At 37.2% G+C, this 21,796-nt stretch overlaps 1 protein-coding gene across 1 annotated transcript in view; it reads right to left on the bottom strand.

The window, feature by feature from the left end:
* The window catches only part of LOC113064118 (collagen alpha-1(I) chain-like), a 45,745-nt gene extending 24,494 nt beyond the window's left edge, over window positions 1-21,251 (bottom strand). Inside the window, exons 1-6 of the mRNA XM_026234703.1 lie at window positions 21,023-21,251; window positions 8,835-8,979; window positions 8,441-8,599; window positions 7,548-7,743; window positions 6,776-6,907; window positions 6,410-6,490 (exon numbers count right to left, since the gene is read on the bottom strand). Coding sequence (XP_026090488.1) covers window positions 6,410-6,490; window positions 6,776-6,907; window positions 7,548-7,743; window positions 8,441-8,599; window positions 8,835-8,979; window positions 21,023-21,116 — 807 coding nt within the window. The 5' untranslated portion in view covers window positions 21,117-21,251. The remainder of the gene's footprint in view (window positions 1-6,409; window positions 6,491-6,775; window positions 6,908-7,547; window positions 7,744-8,440; window positions 8,600-8,834; window positions 8,980-21,022) is intronic.
* Window positions 21,252-21,796: the final 545 nt, after the last annotated feature.

Here is a 21,796-nt window from a genome sequence, read left to right as displayed (position 1 = left end):
AGATCCTATTACTGGCTCTCATAATAAAAGTTAAAAGAAAAACCGTATGTAATTAATATATATAATATTTTTTCAAAATGCTGTGTAAATATGTACCCGATTAAGGTGAATTAAAATGCAGCCGTATTAATGAGCAAAACGTTCAGACGTTAAACGCACTATTTACACGTGGCTGGGAGCAGGTGTACATTTCTTTTGTACCAACTAACATTTGGAAAATACGAACGTTTTAATGAATCCGAAAATTTACGCCAAAACCACTTTACACGCGATTTACACAAAAATTCGTTCTGCTCGTGTTTCATGAATGAGACCCAATGTCAGACTGGGAATTCAATTTAGCTCTGTGCGTTACAATAATATGAAAATAAAAAAAAATCCTATAAAGAACAATGGTTATCATACAGTATACTAAAATAAGCATCAAAAAAATAAAACTGAGGGAAAAATGAGAGAAGTGGTGCAAAAAATTTACTACAAAATGTAAAATACTGCACAACCAAAAAATGTCAAATATAGTAAAAAAAACAAAAAATCGAACCCCCAACCTTACACTTGATTACGCACTGCTCTACCAATTAAGCTACAGGAACACTAATTGAGCTACACACACATTACTTGTTTTTCAACACTGATATGTATATACATACTAGAATCCATAAAAAAACCTAATAAAATTTGAGCTTCATAAACTATTGGATTAGTGTGCCCCACCAAACCCAAGTTGATGCATGATTTGTAAGAACAATTTTCCCAAACAAACACATTTCGGAATAGTTGCCAGATGAACCTATACCTTTGGAATGTGATTCCTCTGACCTTGTACTCCAAATTTCATTAAATCCAACAGAAAACATCCTAGCAAACACATCCAGATCCTCACACTCACATTTACTCATACATACAACACCTGCAACAAAAATGCAGTGAAACTCACAGTCAAGATTAGTCAAATACTAGCACACCCCCAAACTCTTAATCCACCCACATACTGTACACAAAGATTACACACACACACACACACACACACACACACACACACACACACACACACACATATTTCATCTACTTCACAGAATGAGACACAAACTAAGTGGGTGTAAGCGTGTGCCCTTGTCTTTGTGAGCTTGTAGTGTCTAGATACAAGTACTTACTGTACATGGATACCTAGGTAGAACAGAATTAATTTATAGAAACAATGCGGTTTATACTGTAACGCTCTGCTAATAAGGACAACTGGACCATCCGTCCATCCATCAATCCATTCATCTATCTATCGTATCTATATCTAGCTACCAATCTAGGTCTACCTATATCTATCAACTTCTATTTATCTTATTCTATCTAGCTACTAGGGGTGTAACGATACGCGTATTCGTATTGAACCGTTCGGTACGACGCTTTCGGTTCGGTACGCGGTACGCATTATGTATACCGAACGGTTCGTTGGAGTAATTAATTATATTTGAAAAAAAAAAAAGAGAGAGAGAGAAAGAAATATAATGATATGCGTTCAACAAGGTAGCCCAATAACCCAAACAACGTAACAGGCAACGCCCCTGACACTCCCGAAGAAGAAAAAAACACCATCTTATATGTTTATGTTAGGCTACTCAGCAGGCGCTCGCTCACTCAGTACACGCTGAAGGCTCGTTGCAAAATAGCCAATGCGTTTAACAGACTAGAAATGAGAAGATCCTCCAATAACCAACAGGTCTGGTGTTTGGGTGCACTTTGGATTCCCTTTAAGCTATAATGGTGATGGCAAGAGAGTGGTGGATAAAAAAACAACGGTATGTCGCATCTGCAACATGACAGGGTACACCAGCGGGATTACAAAAAAAAAAAAAAAAAAAAAACCAGCGGGAATATCTGGGATATATGCGTCAGTACTATCTGGGAAAAGACGAAAAAAAGGAGAAACATGCACGCAGCAAACTATCCCTGCAGCATTTAGACACTATAGCTTACAGGGAATCCAACCCAAACACCAGACCTGTTGGTTATTTTAGGATCTTATATTTCTGGTCTGTTAAATGCATTAGACATTTTGCAACGAGCCTTCAGCGCGTGCTGAGTGAGCGAGCGCCTTAGGGGCCGTTCACATATCGTGCCTAAAAACGCATGGAAAACGCTAAGCGCGTCTTTCTCCTGAGGCGTCTGTCTTTGCTAAGCAACAATGACGTGCTCTCTCCATGAGACGCGGAAATTTCAGCGAAGGATAAATGGATTTGCAGCTCTAAAAATCGCTTGCAGTAGCTCTGCTACTGAATTTATTTCAAAATTGCAATCCATATACAACTATGATCAGCTGTTCCTTCATCTTGGCTGAGCTCTCAACGTTGTTACGGGAAAGGATGAAGCTGATTTGTTGGTTCTTGTCACATGACCCGCGGTGCGCTTGCGGCATTCTGAAAAGTTGAGATGTTTTTACATTTTGCTGTATCTAAAACGTATCGAACCGAACCGAACCGAACCGTGACATCAGTGTATCGTATCGAACCGAACCGTGAATTTTGTGAACCGTTACACCCCTACTAGCTACATCTACCTAGATCTGTCCATCCATCCATAATGGGAAATAGTAATATTTATGCATGGTAGAGTCACTTTGCATTCACTGCATGTGATTTATTGTGGGTTTGGGGGTGGAATGCACTAAATAACTGTCTCAGAACACATAAATACAGTCAGTGGTGCTGGAGCAGAGGGCACCGGCAGTAGTCTGTGTCTGCCCAAGGACAGAGTTGCAGTAAGGAAGAGAGCTGGCGTGATATAGACGCCTACACAATGACATCTAAATATGGAGTTTTCAGTAAACCATCATGCACACCAAAAAGCTGAATGTCACATAATCACATGCTGTTGTTCCTCTTGTTTACTGTCATTGTGACATCCAAATGGGACACAATATTTGCATGTGTATAAATAGATATTAACTTCATTACAAACACATTTATATTTGTTGTCCTAAACAAATGACATCTGCCGCGGGAAAGAGATAAATCTGAACAGATCAAGCAGATTGTTTTATGGATGGTATTCTCAGCAGCTGTCTTAACCAAAACCTATGATTCAGCTTGTAAAAACTCTTTAGAGCTTAAATATAATCTGCATTCACATTTCTAGGCTGAAAAGGTTTTAAAGAATTCTACTCATTTAAACCGACTTTGTCTCATGTGGCAATTGATAAAACTATCATACAATCGGGTTATATATTTCCGCTATTGGATATTTAAGTACATTACTTTTCAACCCATTGGCATACTCCAATTATCTTACTATGAGATCATTGTGAATCTGACATCTGAAAGAGATGCTTCTCAGTTCAGTGCGTCAGTGCTTGTGTAATTTGCTGAGAGGGATTTTTTTTAAAGCTTGAGACATGGAAATGGTATAGCTACATAAAGAAATGAGGCAAGAAAACAACTCTTTGCTTCAATTAATACTAAGATGACAGATGTGTTCATAGGCTCATCATCTTAAGTAGTTTTTTTTAACACAAGGTTCTGTTCTGAGTGTCAGTATGCATGTGTAAACATCTTTGTAAAGTCTTGCTCATCAAAAAGTGAGGCACGAGGATTGGAAGGAAAGAAAAACTGGAACATACAATACTGTTCAAAAGATGGCGGTTAGTAAAAAAAAAAAATTCATGTTTTTCATGTCTGTTTTGCACACCAAGGCTGCATTTATTAGATATCAAACAGTAATATTGTGAAATGTCATTACAATTTAAAATAACTGTATTCTATTTGAACATATTTTTAAAAATGCCGTTCCTGTGATGGCAAAGCTGAAATTTCAAGATATGCTGATTTCATGCTCAAAAACATTTCTTAGTTTGATCAACAAAGATTCTATTTGAAATAGAAATATCTTCCAACAAATTCTTTACTGTCACTTTTAATGCATTCCTGCTCAATAAAAATGATTTATTGTATTGAAAAAAAATCTTACTGACCCTGAAGTTTTGAACAGCATTGTACTGTATTTCAGTATCAATAAATCAGTAAAACAATGACCATTTTAGGTCAGGAAGTGTCCGAATGGCTCGCCTGGGTGTGATGTAACAACTTAGCCATTAGTTCAAATCCCTGCCTTCTCAAAAGCCATTAATAATAACTACCCTTAGTGCAGAAAATAACCAAGATGATAAAACGGATGAAATGCACTCAAACCTACTCTTTGACCTTTGTCCCTGAAATGAAGAACAAAAGGTGAGAAATTTGGCATCTCGGGTTCTTTGTAAACGTCTTGTATAAACAACATTTCCAAAGTGTTTGGTTTAATGGAAGTTCGAAACGTCTCATTCATGTCCACGCTTTTGTCCATAAACAAATAGATCTCACATTTCTTACTTTACACTCACAGAGAGAGTGGAGTTCAAAGGCACGTCAGGAGATGTTGAATGCTTCACAGCCCGTCTGAGTACTTCTGACACTTACCTAGAGGAGTTTTCCTTCCAACTCAACTCTTATTTAGTGCAGACTCAGAGTAAATCAATTACAGACTTGTGTCCACCTCTGCCAAACGAAACCCCATGGGAAGAACGAGGCTATTTCTAAACGCACCGACAGCTTTCTTAAACATATACAATGCCCCTGCAGACTGAGGAGACAGACAAAAACAGGAATCCATTATAAAATCTGGCAATCGCACACATGTCAGCCAGTGGGTCAAGCAAACATGTACTATAAAAGTAACACATAAAACCCCATGTCTCAATAGATCTTAAGCCATGATGCCAGCCTAATTAAACTGGCAGAAAAATCCCTAATAATAATAATAATAATAATAATGATTTCAGGTATCAGTAAATTAACAAGAAATACTGGACAAGGATTGGAAATCTCAGTTGGTCAACCCAAAAATATGCATACATACACACATCAAACTACACATTCATGACTTAGTCCTCAAAGCTGTGTGACAAGCTAAATTAGTGATCACCTTTGACCCCTCCTGTTGGTTTAAAAAGATCAAAGAAAGCCCTAAATTTCTTTTTAATCTGTTCCACTGGGAGAATGAGTACAGGAAACTGGCAAACCAGAAAATGGAGCATCAAAGCGAAACACACCAACAAAAGATCAGAGGCTAGAGGTTATGCCACAAGAGAGACCGAAACTGGAGAAATAAAACAGGTAATTAAAAAAAAATATCTGGTACTCTTTAGACTTTGAAATCCACCACCTTTTTGACATAATATAATGGAGTCCAGGTGATTGATTGAGGCACTAGATGTCTAAACATGATACGGTACGTTCTGAACGAATGAAACATTTGGTTTTGAATCTAATGGAATATGGAGTCCATTGTTATTCATATCAGCAGTTTCTAAACCCAGCTCACAGCTGCCAAACACACATGAACTGACTGGGCTGCTATAGCTCAGTAACACCACACACAATCTTTATTTGGCTAAAGAAAAGACATAAGATTTGGAAAGCCCATTTGGGTTTGATATGTGATCACAGGTTCACAGTATGTTGGAAGACTGGAAGACTTGGAAGTAATCTGGAATTTCTTTTGATTTTGTACATATAAAAACTGCAGATTAGGCATTAATTTACTATCAGCCTGACAGGAAAGGTGTGCAAATACAAATACAGCTTCTAACCAGGTCAAAAATATGTTGTGTGGAAACACAAATGGACAGTTCGCATGTAATGCTTGAGGCCACAATTTCAAGCAGTTGTATCCACATCAAACATGCAATAAAAATATGATTAACAAAACGTAGTTCTTTTCAGCATTAGACAGATAGTAATAACAACCCTTTGGAGGTAACTATTAAAATAAACTTGCTGAGATACACATGTATACTATTTGAGTTACAAGAAAGAAAGACATCCAATTGAAACTCTAGGGGAATACCAATATAAATATTTTAATAGTGTCTTTAGGATGTTTGATCTTTTGCTAGGTGATTTAATGTTAATTTAATTAATATTTAAAGAGTTACTTTACCCAAAATTTTGTCATCATTTACTCACCTTCATATAGTGCACAAAATTAGCAAAAAGCAACTTAAATTTAATTAAATGTTTTTCATTTAAAGTGGTCCATAAGACTTGTCTGCTAAATTAATATTTCTATATATAGTTTTCTGAAGTTGTAAAAAGCTTTTAGTGATGAAGAGAATAAGCAGACCAATTTTATGGTGCTCTTCGTCATTTTTAAAAGTGTGACAGTCCTCTTTTCTTCATCTTTTTTTTGTGATAAAAAAGAGACGACTATGGACATTCTGCAATATGTCTCCTTGTATGTTTTACAGAAGGTCATATAGGTTTGGAATGGCATCAGGGTGAGTAAATAACAGCATTTTCATTTATTGGGTGAACTATGAATTTTACTTCATATGACAAGTAACTTAGTAACTATGGTACAGCAGTATAGTATTGATACTTACAGTCTGCTTAGCATGGAAAAAGTCACTGTCCTCTGCTGTCTCTAATAAGTCTTCCAGGTCATTTGAGGACAGCAAAAGTTCCTGGACAGGGAAATGGAAAGGATGACTGATAAAAAGACGATGTATGTAGATACAGTAGAACTCTTGAAAGATGTATACTGAGATAGGAAACTAAGTGCACAATATTAGTGCACACAATAATACACAATATTATAAACACACACAATAGTATAAACACACTTCCCATATATTTTGTTGTTTAAGTCATAGTGAATTCATCAGTCACATGGCAGAAACTAGTCTAACTCAGAAGACATCAGTGTGGGCAGGCTGAATGACATTCCCTGTACAGTGTGGCTCTCTTACCTCTTCAGTGTGTATGCGAGGAGAGCGAGGAGGTTTGTGTCTGTTTCCTCCACACTGAGATTGGAAAAAGGTACACTGATCTCGGGCTGCATCTGGTTCTCCCATCAGAAACGTCACTTGCATCAGATCACCCTAAACAAATGAGACAAATGAAACTATTAAACCTACAGACACATACATACAACCCATACAGCCATACAGTGTATACATGCATGCCTGCTTACAGACACACACACACAAATACATAACCATACCACATGACTGAGTTAAGTGTGTGAGTATGTAAATGGGATGTTTGGAGTCTATGATGTCATTTTCTGAGACTCAGCTTAGACTTCATGCTGTATTAATTCACCGTCTAAAACAACCCCAAAAAAAAAAGCCTTGTTTTATGCCATGCAATTTTTGTAAACCAACAAATCATACTCTTGTTCAATTTTGCATCAGATATTATTTATTTAAGAAACCACGCTGGCAGTTTGTAACAGATAGTTGCACATAAAAAATATAAAAATCTATATCTGCTTGTCAGCAACAGAATTTCCAAAACCATCTGGAGTCTTGGATGAGTATAAATGCAGATGTTCAGCTCAGGGTATAGTAACTCCTATACACAGAGAGACTTTGGGTTTAAGTGCCAACTGGCAACATTTTGGAGATGTATTTACAGTATGTGTTGATGAAGGATGCACGTTTCTCATCACACAGTAAGTGATGGGTACTACAACCTTGCATGTTTAGACCTAAACAAAATGTTGTTTTACATACTGACCTCAAAAGGCGTCTCAAAACCCTCAATTATTCCGCCCACCATAACCAGGCCATCAGTGGAGATTCCCAAAACGTCCTTGTATGCCCAATCCACGCTCTCAACCATGGAGCAATCCACGTACAACGCCAACCGGCCAGAGGAGATGCTGACCGCCACATGGTGCCAACCCCTATCAGACAGCACTGCCACGGGAAACCTGAAAATGACGGGTTTTGAAAAATAAACTACTTTATATAGTTTTCTTGACAGGGTGGGCTGGTCAAATCACATGCTAAAGCATCGGAGAACAGGAGAGTCATGAGAGAGTTGGGAGAACCCAAGGAAAGCGGAGGCCATTAAATTTCCTGGCAAAACATGTAAATTTTTTTTTTTTTTGGTATACGCAAGCTTAAACTAAACAGAAACCCAGATGAGAACACAGTAAGAACATTATGGCATTGTTATGTCATAAATGAGAATCACAAACAAGTAAAATGTGAGCGTAAAAGTTCCATTTATTTTGTCCTGCAGGTGGATAATTAGGCGACAGGTCCAAATATTAGTTTTGAGAGGCCATGAGCTAAATCCCATGCCTCATTCACACATCTCGACAGTAAGGCTTTGCTTAAGTTTAAGCCAAATCCAGAAATCTTGGTTTAATATATCACAGAGCTCCTCAACACAGCGGGGTCAGTGCTTGTGTTTAAAATTAACCCTTGGCCAAAACTAATACTTTCATAAGAATGAGGAGACGATGGGGATGGTTTTGTCATCATGGAAGAGGAACAAAGAAAAGAAAAGAAAGAAGAACAGGGACTCCCCGATATTTCCTACATGGTAAATACAATAGATACAATTAAAGGTAAAGTGTTTCCCAAACACTCTCCCTGTCTGTCACTGAACTGAAGACTCACTCGTAGTGTCGTTGTTGAGTGCTGATGATGGTAAGGGTGTAGGCACTAATACGAATCTGCAGGAGAATATGTCCGTCTGGGCAGAGGAAGGTCAGCACACTGCGGTCTTCAGACTGGGAGCTTCGCAGATGCAACAGCAAACTGAACTCCTCACCAAACCTGAGAAAGAAATGAGAGAAAAAGACTTAGAATTACATGCCTACGTTGACTTAATAATGAATAAATTCCATCAAATATACAATTCAAGTTTCATAACATCAATTACAAAGTGGTTTTGAGGGTATTCCCACAAGGACACAACATTTCTATATTGTCTATGTACATGCATTAAGTTTGCAGTATCTAAACAGAAAAACATGGATTCAAAAATTCAGCTGAAAGTAATTGTGTATACCTGTGTCCAAACACCTGCCGTAGTGGTATAGAGAGGGTTGAGTACTGGCCTACATGTAGGACTGGACATCTTTGGTTTCCTTGCATTACTGATGCATTGCTGTGATTAGCCACCTGCCACAGATGATCTAGAAGGTCTATTGGTTCTGCAAAACAAGAGGAAAAAAAAAAAGTTAGGCCCATTAAGCACATTTTTAACTAAACTTTTTTTCCTGAAAGACAAGAGGGTGGGTAAGTCACAGGAGCACTAGGTCTAACCTAGATTGCAAAATGGATCCCTGAAACATGGGTTTTGTGCATCTCAGCAGGTACGGATGAAAACCGAGCCTGTAAACAAAAGGCTCTGTTGTCTAGGTGCATTTTTGCAGTATTAATCATTAGCTCTGTTGAGGTCTTAGCAACTCTGAGGTAAGTCTGTGAGAGAGCAGTCACTTAGGAAATCAGTTCACTGCATGGAGAAACAGACCTGTACATCCCTTTCATTGAGAGGGTCATAACAAGTCAGCTGGTCTTAAATGGTGCAGTCAAACCCCCAGTGCCCACCACTGTGTTCCCTCTTTAACATGCTCATCTCCTGTGGGTGCTGAATGACTTAATTTACAGAGTATACTGTGTGCTTGCTAATGTTTATGTGTGTGTGTATATCTCATGCCTTTTAGTGTGCAGCATTGTGCAAAATGAGACAAATAAATCTTGCTGACTGCTGCATTTAATCAAATGAGAAGGAGAGAGGGGTACTCAGAAATTTAACCCATCCGAAATGCACACACACAGAGCAGTGAACACACACACTGTGAGCACACACCCGGAGCAGTGGGCAGCCATTTATGCTGCGGCGCCCGGGGAGCAGTTGGGGGTTCGATGCCTTGCTCAAGGGCACCTAAGTCGTGGTATTGAAGGTGGAGAGAGAGCACTGTTCATGTACTCCCCCCACCCACAATTCCGTCCGGCCCGAGACTAGAACCCACAACCCTACGATTGGGAGTCCAACCCTCTAACCAGTAGGCCACGACTTCCCAGTTTATAATGAGCAGATCTAAAACACACCTGGCAGAGCAGCTAGTTTACACCGTGAGAAGAACTGATCCATCACCATAGGCTTTGGATTGGAGTGCAGACTTCATTTAGAAAAAATCCTTAATTTCTAAAAAAAATCTTACTGATACCAAATATATGAACGATAATGTATATGTGTGTGTGTGTGTGTGTGTGATATTGTTTGTACCATTGTGAGTAAATAAAAAAAATATAAAAGCTAAAATCAATCATTTTTTTAAATGTTGCAAGTAAATTTTCAGTTTTTCAATTTTAAGATCTGTGAAAGATTAGCCTACAATAAATGTTATTATATTATTAGTATTTCTAGCTTTAAGTGAATAGCAATCAACAAATGTAAGCTAAATGCAGAAATAGGAGAAATGAGCTTTCAAAAACATGATATCACACGGACATCGACAAAACTAACAAAACTACACTAATGACTGCTTCTTCCGACACTGTTAACAAGGAGGAGAGTGAATCAACAGGTTAAGTGAGGATTCTGATGACTGAACATGCACATGAAGCACAGCTGATATACACACTGTGTAATGAGCACTGCACCAGGACTGCAAGCCTTTTTCCAGGAACATGTAATTGTTCCAACAGGATTACACATCCTTCTTTTCCCTTACTCAAGGGAGAGTCTCATAGTAAACACATTCCAAAGTGAACATGCTCAAAACTTTCACCAGATTTTTTTACCAGATCACCAGATCAATAGTTCTTACTAGAATTTTCTTGAAATACGAATATATTCTTTAATATAATCTTTTTTTGCTGCAATATAACAGTTCCAATTGAACACCTAGATTCTCCATAGCACTCCTGCCAATTTCATGGTGGTTGTCACATCATTTGCGGCTGTTAGTCAAGCTGTATCGGTCACAGAGTTACATGCTGGAAACATTTGCAGACCACTATCTGATGAAACAGACTAAAATCAACCTCTCAAAACACTATGATTGTTTCTGAACCATTAGCCAACAATATTAACCCATCCATGAACTATCCAATGGAATTTTTTATTGATATTCTAGGAGAATTTGGCTCATGTCTTGTCCTTACAATGATATATCAACAAACGGAGTCTGCTGGCTGAAAACAAAAGAAGAACCTGCTTTAGACTAACAAAAAGATCCATAAATACTGTGGATATGACATCACACTCACATCAAAGCTCAGATGATGCGGAGTTTAGTCCAGATGTGGAGATGTTGTCATTTTAAATTACATTGGAATAAAAGATCCTACAAGGATGTTCCACTCATTTAGATTATAAACTAGAGATTTATAGAGAAATTTGCTTATGAAGCACCATGGCAATATGGTATCATTCATCAAAAATCTTTGAAAAAGAAAGAAATAAATGAAGAAGAAGAGAGAACAAAGGGGGCTAGAGAAAGGATACACTCCTCGCTTTAAGGACGGGTTAAGGTTAAACAGCTCTAACCAAAATTCACTCCAGCAAAATAACTGATGCGTTTCCCCTCAATTTCTGATGACACAGACATGACAACACACAGAAAAAAAAAAAAAAACATATAAACCAGACGCCTGATATCGTTCTTACTTGAAACACATGCACTCATAAACTACCGCCATATCCTGAGGGCAGCGTGGTGTCCGGGTTTCAAAACACGGCTCATGTTTAAAGCTGTGTTTATGACAGGGGAGATTGATTTATGGGGCTCACACAATGCATACTGTCTGAATACTTTCTGTGAGGGCTGTGGATGGTGCATTCTCATGAGTCAAACATTTTCCATAGGCTCAGGTCTACATGGCTACATGGCAGGAGACCATGGACTAAGCCAAGGTGAGCATTCTTTTAGGACACATCATGTCTGCAAGCTGTACGACTGCCGCATGGATGTGCAAAAGAGTGAATAACAGGCCTTTTTCAATTCAATTTAAATTCCTGACTTTGAAACTTCATTCAGACTTTGAGAAGATGAGGCAGAACTGGAATTCGAATTTGAATTTAAAGAAACAGAATTAAATTGTAGACAAATGTAATGTAGAAGGTTGGCTTAATAAAGCAGTGTTTTAAGTAAAAAACAAAACAAAAAAACAACGTTTTTAAACTCTATAAACAGACAGAAAGGTAGAACATCTTCACGTTTAAACGTATTAAAATTTTTAGGAAAATACAGCAAATCATCCTAAGGAGGCTGAGGAGAATAGGCTAAAAATAAAGAAAGAAACTGTGAAAAATAAAGAGAACTATCCATTAAAACAACTTTTGGAATAGTCACTTAAAAAGTTGTTTTTAGGATTCTGTGAGAAGGTTCTGGTTATTGAATCATCCAAACAGATGTTAAGGTCCAGAAAACGTCTCACTAGGACCTACCAAGCGACTGAAAGCTGGTTAAAACTGCCTCAAAGACTGGATTGATGGGCAGTGATACAGACTCCATGAAAGCTCTCGGAGGAGATATGGAGATGAGAAACCAGACTGGAGCTCATGTTCTGAAAGGCAGGTGAGAGGTCAGAGGTTATACTGATCCCATGTGACACGTTGACGCTTTGCAGTGATGACTGATCAGAGGCAGTTGAAAATACTCAAAATGCTCAGCTCTCTAATTTTCCGTAATGGGGTTTACACATATCATCAAACGAGAAAAACATCTGCTTTACAAAGTCAATTTTACTTGAACACAGAATATTAATCCCACTGAGCAAGTTTTTTTTTTATTTTAAAGAACATAAAAGGATTATCATGCTTTCGATTATGCAAGGCACTGCCATAAAGTGAATCAACCAATCTATCGGGTTCTTCCTCATGTGTTTGATTCCCTTAAGTTATTCTAGTAGAGCTGTTTTTTATATAAATTATTCAAAGGCTCCCTAGCTTATATATGAAAACACAAAACTTCATCCAAAGCAGATTTTTTTCTATAGTGTGCACGAACGCTGTCTAAAGAAAGAGCTTATGGATCTGGAGCTTGTTAGTGGATTAAAAACAGAGAAAAATAGCAGAAGACACTGCTACATCAACTTTCAACTTTAAATGCAGCCAAATCAGCCTTTGTAGACAAAAGACAAATTCTTAACCTTTTTCCCAAGTCCCAACTACATTACCCCTGCATTTCCTGGATAACTCTTCTTTCATCTGGAAGCTGTCACCAGCCTGTACCTCGAGGTAATGGATTATTTAGCCTTAACCACCACATACGAGGTCCTGTCAGGCCCTGTTCTTGGTTGAAAATGTCCAACCCAAACCAAATGGCAGATTTCCAACAGTAATGCATGGTTATCAGCTGAAATCCACCCTGGCCCCCTTTCGCCTGGATCCTGTGAAGCTCCATAATCGGGGGAAGTAGAGTCGCCGGCCACAGCGTCTTCCCTCCAGGATCACATTACACTAATGGCACGGGAAGGGCCAGAGGATAGCTCAATTACTGTACCCCAATTATGTAGGGCAGCCTGAAGGGATTGAGGTTGGATGGCATAATAATCAGTGATTAAAGACTTCCACTAACCTGCTGAACCTCCACATGGGAAGACCACTGCTTCTTATCAGCCCAAAATATGATCAGTTTGATAAATTCACTCCAGTGAGTCCAGTCCAAATTTGTTTTCCACAGAGCAGGTGAAGGGTCTAATCCCCCATGGCTGCGCTCAGATAACAAATCAAAGGTAATACGAAAACATCTTTAGATTAAATTTCCAATGACTTAACATCTTACCTTCTTCTAGGGCTGGGATATTTGCCTGATAAATAAGGACCGTGCTGAACTCATTAGGGCTGTCTAAAAGCTGACACATGCTTTAACAGATTTTTTTTTCTTTCTTCACTCTACTGCTGATATGGAAAATCAATGAAAGACATCAGGCTGTAAATGAATGTCCGGATACAGTGGGGCAACTTGTCAACTGGGTTTCAGTGGAACCTCAAACTCAAGGGAGAGAAAAAGGAAAGAGACACTCAGTAAAGAACAATATGATCTTACACTTACTATATTTCTTGCATCAGTTCGGTCTTTTCAAAACACTGAGACTTTAAAGAGTTAAATCAGGCATATCTAGAGTTCTGTTTAACCTTCTCGGATTGGTTTGAATAGAAAGCAATTGGCAGATTTTTACTCCAGAGAAAAAAGGCAAGTTCCTAAGAGAACACTCTGGAGCTAAAAAGCTAAAAAGACCCACTGTAGTAAGATATTTTACTTGTAATAGCTTCTGTGCAGTGGTTCATCTGCAAAGAGCTTAAAATTCTACTATCAGCTTTCTTGACCTAAAATGTAAGTGATAGTGAACTCAGTATATCCGAATTGGAAACTGGCATTCAAGAGTGTCAACAGTTTAAAAGTGATGCATCTCAAAACCCATCAGCAGACAACAACGGGAGACAGATGACTGAAATAGCTCCTGGTTAAATTCTCCATGGTTTATTGTAAACATGAATTGAAATCATCACAAAAGGTAAATATGCATTATAGTTGAGGTCAGACATGTCTAGCATGTGTGAGTTAGTCGGCTATCAAATATCTGCCAAACCTTGGCTTCGTAGCAGCTATCAAACAGTAAAATGATTTGTCCAATGTTATTTCAAAAACATCTATAAGATTTAATAGTCTACACTGTTGTAAAGACCACCTTAGACCAGCATGAATTGATGCTGGTGGACAAGTTTAGCCATCTGTAAAGCCATTCACCAACGAGAAATGTTGGTTGAACATGGTGGTCTTTGTGGTGAAGTTGGTTTACCAGGGAACTGTTGCTTTGACAGCTGACCTGAAAAGAGAAAGAAATGTCTGCTATAGCACCTCCTGCTGGAATACAACCCATAATAACATTGTTAAGAAATGCAGTATAAAACATTATTGATAGAAAAATATTTTGAAATTCAATTAGGTTTTTGTACATCTTTTTTAAACTCCCTAAAATCTAGCCAGTCTATAAAAACAGATTTAGTCTAGATATGTAATAATGAAGATTTTTATTGTCATAGCATATGAGCCTACATTTAAAGGGGTGTCAGGACTCGGGTGTGATATCTCTCTTTTTTTTCTGTTTTTGTTCTTCCACGTATGTTCACACACAATGTTTCAAAATCAGTGTGATTGCTCGTTAGAGCGCACCTGTTTTTTTACTGCTTGATTTCTCTCTATATCTATGCGGTTTCTTTATTTGTTTTTTGCTAGTGTGTTCTTATTCTTTGCCACTCACTAGTTTGATTCTGAAGTCTCGTTATTCAGTTGTTTTTGTATTTCTTATGAATTTTCTTTCTGCCAGTTGTGTTGCAGTTCCCTGTTTTTCTTCAGAACTCACTGATCCTGGACTGTTATGTGTTGCTGACATAATGGACTGTTACTCTGGAGTATGGATTTCTGGATTGCCTCGCTGTAATGATCATCTGCCTGTTCTGGACTGTGAGTTTTAGATTGCCTGGATTGATCTGTCTGAGTCTTGCCTGACCTTCTCGTCTGCCCGACCTTCTCGACCTTCTCGTCTTATAAATTGGATTGGTTGCTGGTGGAGTGCCCCAGACATTGACCTTTCTTGCCTAACCATTCTCCTGTCTCCTCCTGGTCAAAAACTGGTCTCAAGCTGTTTTGCTTGTACTGTTTGTTATTGTGCTTCAATAAATTGGAGTTAAGCATTCTTCAGCTTTTGTGTCCTTCCTTCCAGATATCATTACAAGGGCCGTTATTAACAAAACATAGCAATATTACATCATATTCTAGAAAATCAACACAATTCTTTGTCATATTCATGCAGTAAATTTTGTTTTTCGAAAACATTTACTAAACTATCACGCCATATTGAGTTTGGGCAGTATATACCAATCGAAACATGTCGATTTTGACTTTATGGCTTGTGTTGTGATAAAGTTTGGACATGAAAACCGAGATCACCCTGTGCTTGTGATTGTGAGAATGTGTGAAAGCCCATGAGGGGAGCTGTGTTCATCTGTAGGTCAGGAGGTGACCACTTGTACCATGTGTTCTGCACCATATGAGGAAAAACAGAGAACACAAGCTTGCAGCAGACTACAGATCCCTGTTACAAGCTGAGCAGAAATGTTAAACATGTCTGAAAGAGAATGAAAAAATGCCAGCACAAACAGTGCAAAGAAAACATTATAGAATGCCAGCCTTCACATCAAGAAAATATATTCATCAGATGGCTATGGGTTTCACAAAACTCACATAAAGGGCTGTTGTTGCTGTTTTTTGTTTTAAGTAGGAATCTTCCAGAATATATGAACATTGACATCATGATCTCATTTGTATTCATAGAACAATAGGAGTGTTTGGGTTTGTGATCTAACTTGAACCACTTGTCTTATATCAACCTATACTTAAACAGACTGACAGATGTAGCTCACAGTCTATATCTATACAAAGATTTGGGAAACAGTACAGACCCTAACATGAACTATGTTGCGTAATTATAAGTATATATATATGATCTATTTTACTTGGGAAAACATACATCTTCAGAAAATATTTTGAAGCAAAGAAAAATTATTTTAATTTCTTTTAAAAAGCACAATCACAAGATGTTGGAAGGTCCAAGATAAACATCTCCGCTGATGGGGTATTTGTGAACATGCATAAAGCTAGGAGGAAGAGCAAATTGATGGAAAAGACACAAAATGATAGCGTTACAGTAAAAAAAAATAAAAAATAAAAAAAAAATGCAGAAAAGCCAAAAAATATATAGAGAAGCCTTTAGGGAAGACTCAAGACCCTTCAAGGGGATCTACGGACAGAGAAGTATTGTGTATGTCATTCCAATACATCACTGTGTTATTTTATTTGACATCATATACGATCACATTCCAACCAGACTGCAAATATTAAGTTACAGAGGCAACCTCAAGTTCAGTGTTCACACTCAAAGTCCAGCAACTCTCTGGGTCTGACTGGACTTAATTGGTGAAGATAACACTGATAACTCAAATGAATCCACAATCCACTTTGTTCTTAACAAATGTAGCGTTTCCGTGACATCTGGGTCATCCTTATCACAAAAAAGGCCACAAAAAGGGAAAGACAACACCAGAAATTGCTCCACCATGGCTGTTTAGTATCTTGTAAAAACCTCTTGTAAATTCTTTTACAGGGTTTTACCGTGCTGGGCTGCGACTACCCCCCACCTCAGCCAGCGTTCAAGTTAGATCTTCAGAGACCAAACAACAGCAAGAACCTGGACCAGCTGGTGGACAAATGTCTCTTTTGACCACAGCATTTGTGAATTCACAGGTTTTAAACTGGCCAGAAACAATAACTCTCAACCCGATATAAGAACATAAACCACCTGCAGTCTGAACACACTTATGTCATGGCCGCACAGGAACAACTTGATGAAACTGAGTGAAATACGGTGTTAGGACTGAAACAACATGGCCTTATCAAATTTAAAAGTATGATATTGGCGCACAAATAGCCTAGACTAATCATTGACATTGACAGTATTCTTTAATAAAAGAGGTGTCATTTACACTCTTTAAAACACATAAATCTTGTTTTACCAAGAAAAAACTAAACATTTTCTTAATTTGTATCAAATTAAATATGGTGTCGACTAAAGTCTAAAGGATAAAGAGTTGAGATCCTGCTGGTCGGCACAACAAACAGCTTGTTGCATGAAAATTCAGACAATGCCTTGCAAATAAATAATCACACCTTGCTTATCTGGTTTGGGATGAGACTATTTCAGAGAACTGAAAAGGCTGAATGTGTTTCTGTATAGTGGAGCATTTGTTGTCTTTTAGTTTTGTGTGTAATACATGCTTTAACGTCTTTAAAGTGTGTTTGGAAGGCATTATATTATTTTATGAGTGTGTGTCAACAGAACCACATATACTTTAGTGATCAAATTATTATAAAGTTGAAAGGCATATAATAAAACAAGTTTATCTAGCTTAATAAGGGCATCTAGCTGTGACTTACACAGCTATTATTTATCATACAAAACACCAAGTGAATAGTTAACCCATCTGGATTGAGTCAGTGAGTTGAACTTGAGAACTAAAACAAGTCTAAATCTAATATGAGTTGACAAGCATCAAAGTTTGATTTCAACAATTAATTTCACTATGATTTCAAACTTTGACATGGCCTTAGTCAATATTAAAGATATAAGGTTATTTCACAGAATATTCTTTACATCTTTATGAAGGATATTCTGAAAAAGCAAAAAAAAAAAAAAAAAAAAAAAAAAAGTAAATCACAAAAGAAAAATTACGTATGCTGGGTTTTCACAGGCAGGGTCACATTAAGGCAAGATTTGTGAGCAGAAAAGAAAGAAAAACAATCTCTCAGTCAAATAATTTAATCTAAATACCTTCATAATCTTTTTGTATTCTACTTACTTTTCATTTATTATGCAATTGCATGTATGAGTGTGTGTATATATATATATATATATATATATATATATATAAATATATATATATATATATATATATATATATATATGTGTGTGTGTGTGTGTGTGTGTGTGTGTGTGTGTGTGTGTGTGTGTGTGTGTAAAGACCTCTAACACTATTTAATCATTTGTTATAAATTCAATCTCAAAAAGATGCTAAATCTCCGGACATAATCTGAGTCAATTACAAACATTATACTTAGCAATAAAGTATGAGAGGCTGCATTGTGTCAGCATCCCAAATTGAAACAATCTGTTAACAGCTTCACCTATAACTCATGCCAATTAAATCCACCACTGGTCCTTCACAGGTATTATAATAGAGGTTCTTTAAACAGTAATTTGTGTGCCATATTTGGCCCATATGTTCCAATGGGATATTTATTTTTTAATTGGCTGGTGGTGATGTCATTCATAGTGCCCACAGGTCAATGGTTCCCAGTGTGTGCCAGACGAAACAGGTTGCACTGTCGGCTTAATAGTCCAATACAGGAGTGTGTTTAAGTACCCATGAACAAGCATGACATCATCTGACATATGTTTCAGTGCGGAATACAAGCAGCAATGTTGGGGCTGCTATTCTAGTCTCAGATACCCACCATTTTTATTTATTTTTTTATGATAAATTACAATATCATGATAGTTTTAAGGTTTCCCTCAAGGCAAAACAGCGCCAAGAGCCCCATTATGTCCAAATCTACAACAGGCCTGCTCTTGTCAGCCAGCCAGCAGACAGGCACTACTCCTAACTCATGCCGGGTGTTTTCCTCGGATGCCTGAAATGTTTTTTTTCCAAGCCTTGATGCGGTAAGCCATTAAAGCTTTCAGATGCGGTTAACAAAGGAGAATGTTACTTTCGTAGAGAAAACGAGAGACAACAATGGAGAGCAAGTAGTAGTGACAGCTGGGTATGTTTACAATCTCAGTAGGCCTCAACAGGAGAGTCAAACCCATTAAATTAATTTTTTTTTTTTCATTTTTGTGGCATGTTTATATCTAGACATCCCATCTGAATCTCACAACTACTGCAAAGCTATCTGGAGATAAAGAAACACCAAAGAAACTGATTTGATGATTAGGCTATTTCTTGATTTATAGTTTTACCCCCAGCTGTCTGTCTGCCTGACACTGACATGGAAGATTACATTACAACAGTGATTGAGTGTAACGTAAGTGGTAATAAATCACAAATCTCACTGGAGGCATAACGGGGCCTCAGAAGTAAACAGTGCCAACCTCCATTCAAACCCCATGAAGATGACATGACAAAACCTGGCAGGTTCATGTTAAACAATCAAATCAAACCGTTATTCATATAGAAACATATGGTCCTATTTCCCTTTATCCTCAGTCACAACAATCCTGAATTCAAAGGCATTTAATAATAAATACAATGGAACCTGTTGAGTTTAAATGGGCTTTTCATGGCACGCTGTAGCACACTGACTCTCAGCAATTACATCACTTTTCAGCTACGGTCTGGATTTAATATACCCTTCATCTGTCAGTCTGACCGTAAAATCTGAGCCCATAAACCCAAGCCCACCTTTCTATTGGATTGTTGAGATCAGAAGGTTGATTAAAACAGCTGAGAAGAATGAGATAAAACCAATGAAGTCTCTTAATGAGCTCAAGGACTGTGCGTCTTGGTTCTTGGATTTACGAGATGGATGAAACATTAGAAAACAGTTGTTTGGTACCTAACATGGTCCTTGTGGTATGGTAAAATTGTTTAGAGCCATATACAACTGAAATTCCCACATGAATCTCTTACAAGCTCTATACACTTTTAAAGAAACTATAAAGTAACTTGGGTAATTTTCATGATATACAGTAGAGATCGACCTGAAATTGCTTGGTAATGACCGCTATGGATACAGTTTTTTTTAATACAGCAAACACCAATACAATGAACACTTTATCATTTTTTTTTTTTGATCTGACACACTAAAAGCTGAATGATCATACTTCTAACAATAAATACATATATATATAATTTTTTTCTTAATAATACAGTACGTATTTATGTAATTATGTTTATACAGAGTTGTTTTGCAGCATATATTATTTTCAAAATAACATTTACAGTATATATGCATAGCTGTTTTATAATCAAGATGGTCACAAATTAATTTTCTGGTCACACACTGATCAATTAAATTAAGGTCAATCGTTTTAAATGCTACAAGTAAAAGGGAATGAAGGGGAATGAACATGAATAAATCTGAATGCAGCACTGTTTTATAAATATTCAACATCAAATTGAAATTGAATTGATATCAATATATCCTTCATCGTTAAATGGCAATAGCCATGCAGCAATCATATTGTTTAACGTGTGTGTGGGTTCACACTTGTTCAACTTTCGTGTTTAGAAAAACAGCAGTAGTGTGATTATAATAGGCAGGGCGTCAAAATATTTCATTGCTTAAGTACCTGCACATGCTTCTTTATAAAGTAAAACTTGAAGCAATAGCGGCTCCCACAGGGAAACACTGAACATCAAACATTTACATGAATTAACTTCCAACATAAAGACAGGTTAACATTTCCTATGTATGAGAGAAAGTGTATATTTCCATCACTTATTAGCTCACATCTTAGATTAAAAATTAAATACAAAAATGATCAACTTTTTTAAATACGCAAATTTGCAACAGTAATAGCCTGTCAGGCACCTTACGCTATTCTCAAGAAATGTAAACAAATGAACATTACTCTGTTAGATACGAATTAAATACACTTATTAATTACATTTTGACGTCTTACCTGTCAGTAGCATCCCCGAACCGCTCTCCATATCTGGTGTTCCATATACGAAAGTAAATAAAACTGCTGTCCACAGTACTGGCGAAAGAATCATGTTTGCCTCACTTATAATGCTGCAAGACAAGCACTGTGATGGTTCATCGCATTTTAATAGCTTAGGTGTTAATGAGAATGGTCTGAGGACAATAACAATAGTGTGGCGCGTGTCTACCGTTGATGGCGTACTCTGCTAGTGCTTACCTTGTGAACACCGCCACTTGCCGCAAGACACCTTCATCTGTACAGTGTTTGCTCGAGAGGCCCCGCCCACACCATCGCCACAGGCCAATGAGAGGCAGCATCTCAAGGCTCATTAACATATCAGTGCATGACAATGGCTTTGCTGGATCGAAGTACTAATTTTGAAATAAATTAAAGTCATTATCAGTATATAATTAACATATTGTAATATATATTACATAACAATATCATACATTTAAAGTGTGTATGTGTGTGTTTTAGAGCAAACATTTTCTGCACTGCACTTGCGCTATAGCTTGTGTACTAGTGTGTTTTATGAATTATTAAATTATTGTGACTTTTAGATAAACGTGTCTGCTAAATGATGTAAAACTGAAAAAAATCCGTTAATATATTAACATTAATATTTAATAATAGTTTTTTAAATAATAGTAATTAAAAATTAATTTTTTTAAAAAAAATTAATTTTTTAAAATTTTAATTTTTTATTTAAAAAAGTTAGTTTTTCTGTTGGAGAAAATATCATTTTAAAAA

This window comes from Carassius auratus, chromosome 46 (assembly GCF_003368295.1).
Source record: "Carassius auratus strain Wakin chromosome 46, ASM336829v1, whole genome shotgun sequence".
Lineage (NCBI taxonomy): Eukaryota > Metazoa > Chordata > Actinopteri > Cypriniformes > Cyprinidae > Carassius > Carassius auratus.
This window is presented reverse-complemented; position numbering and strand designations above follow the sequence as displayed.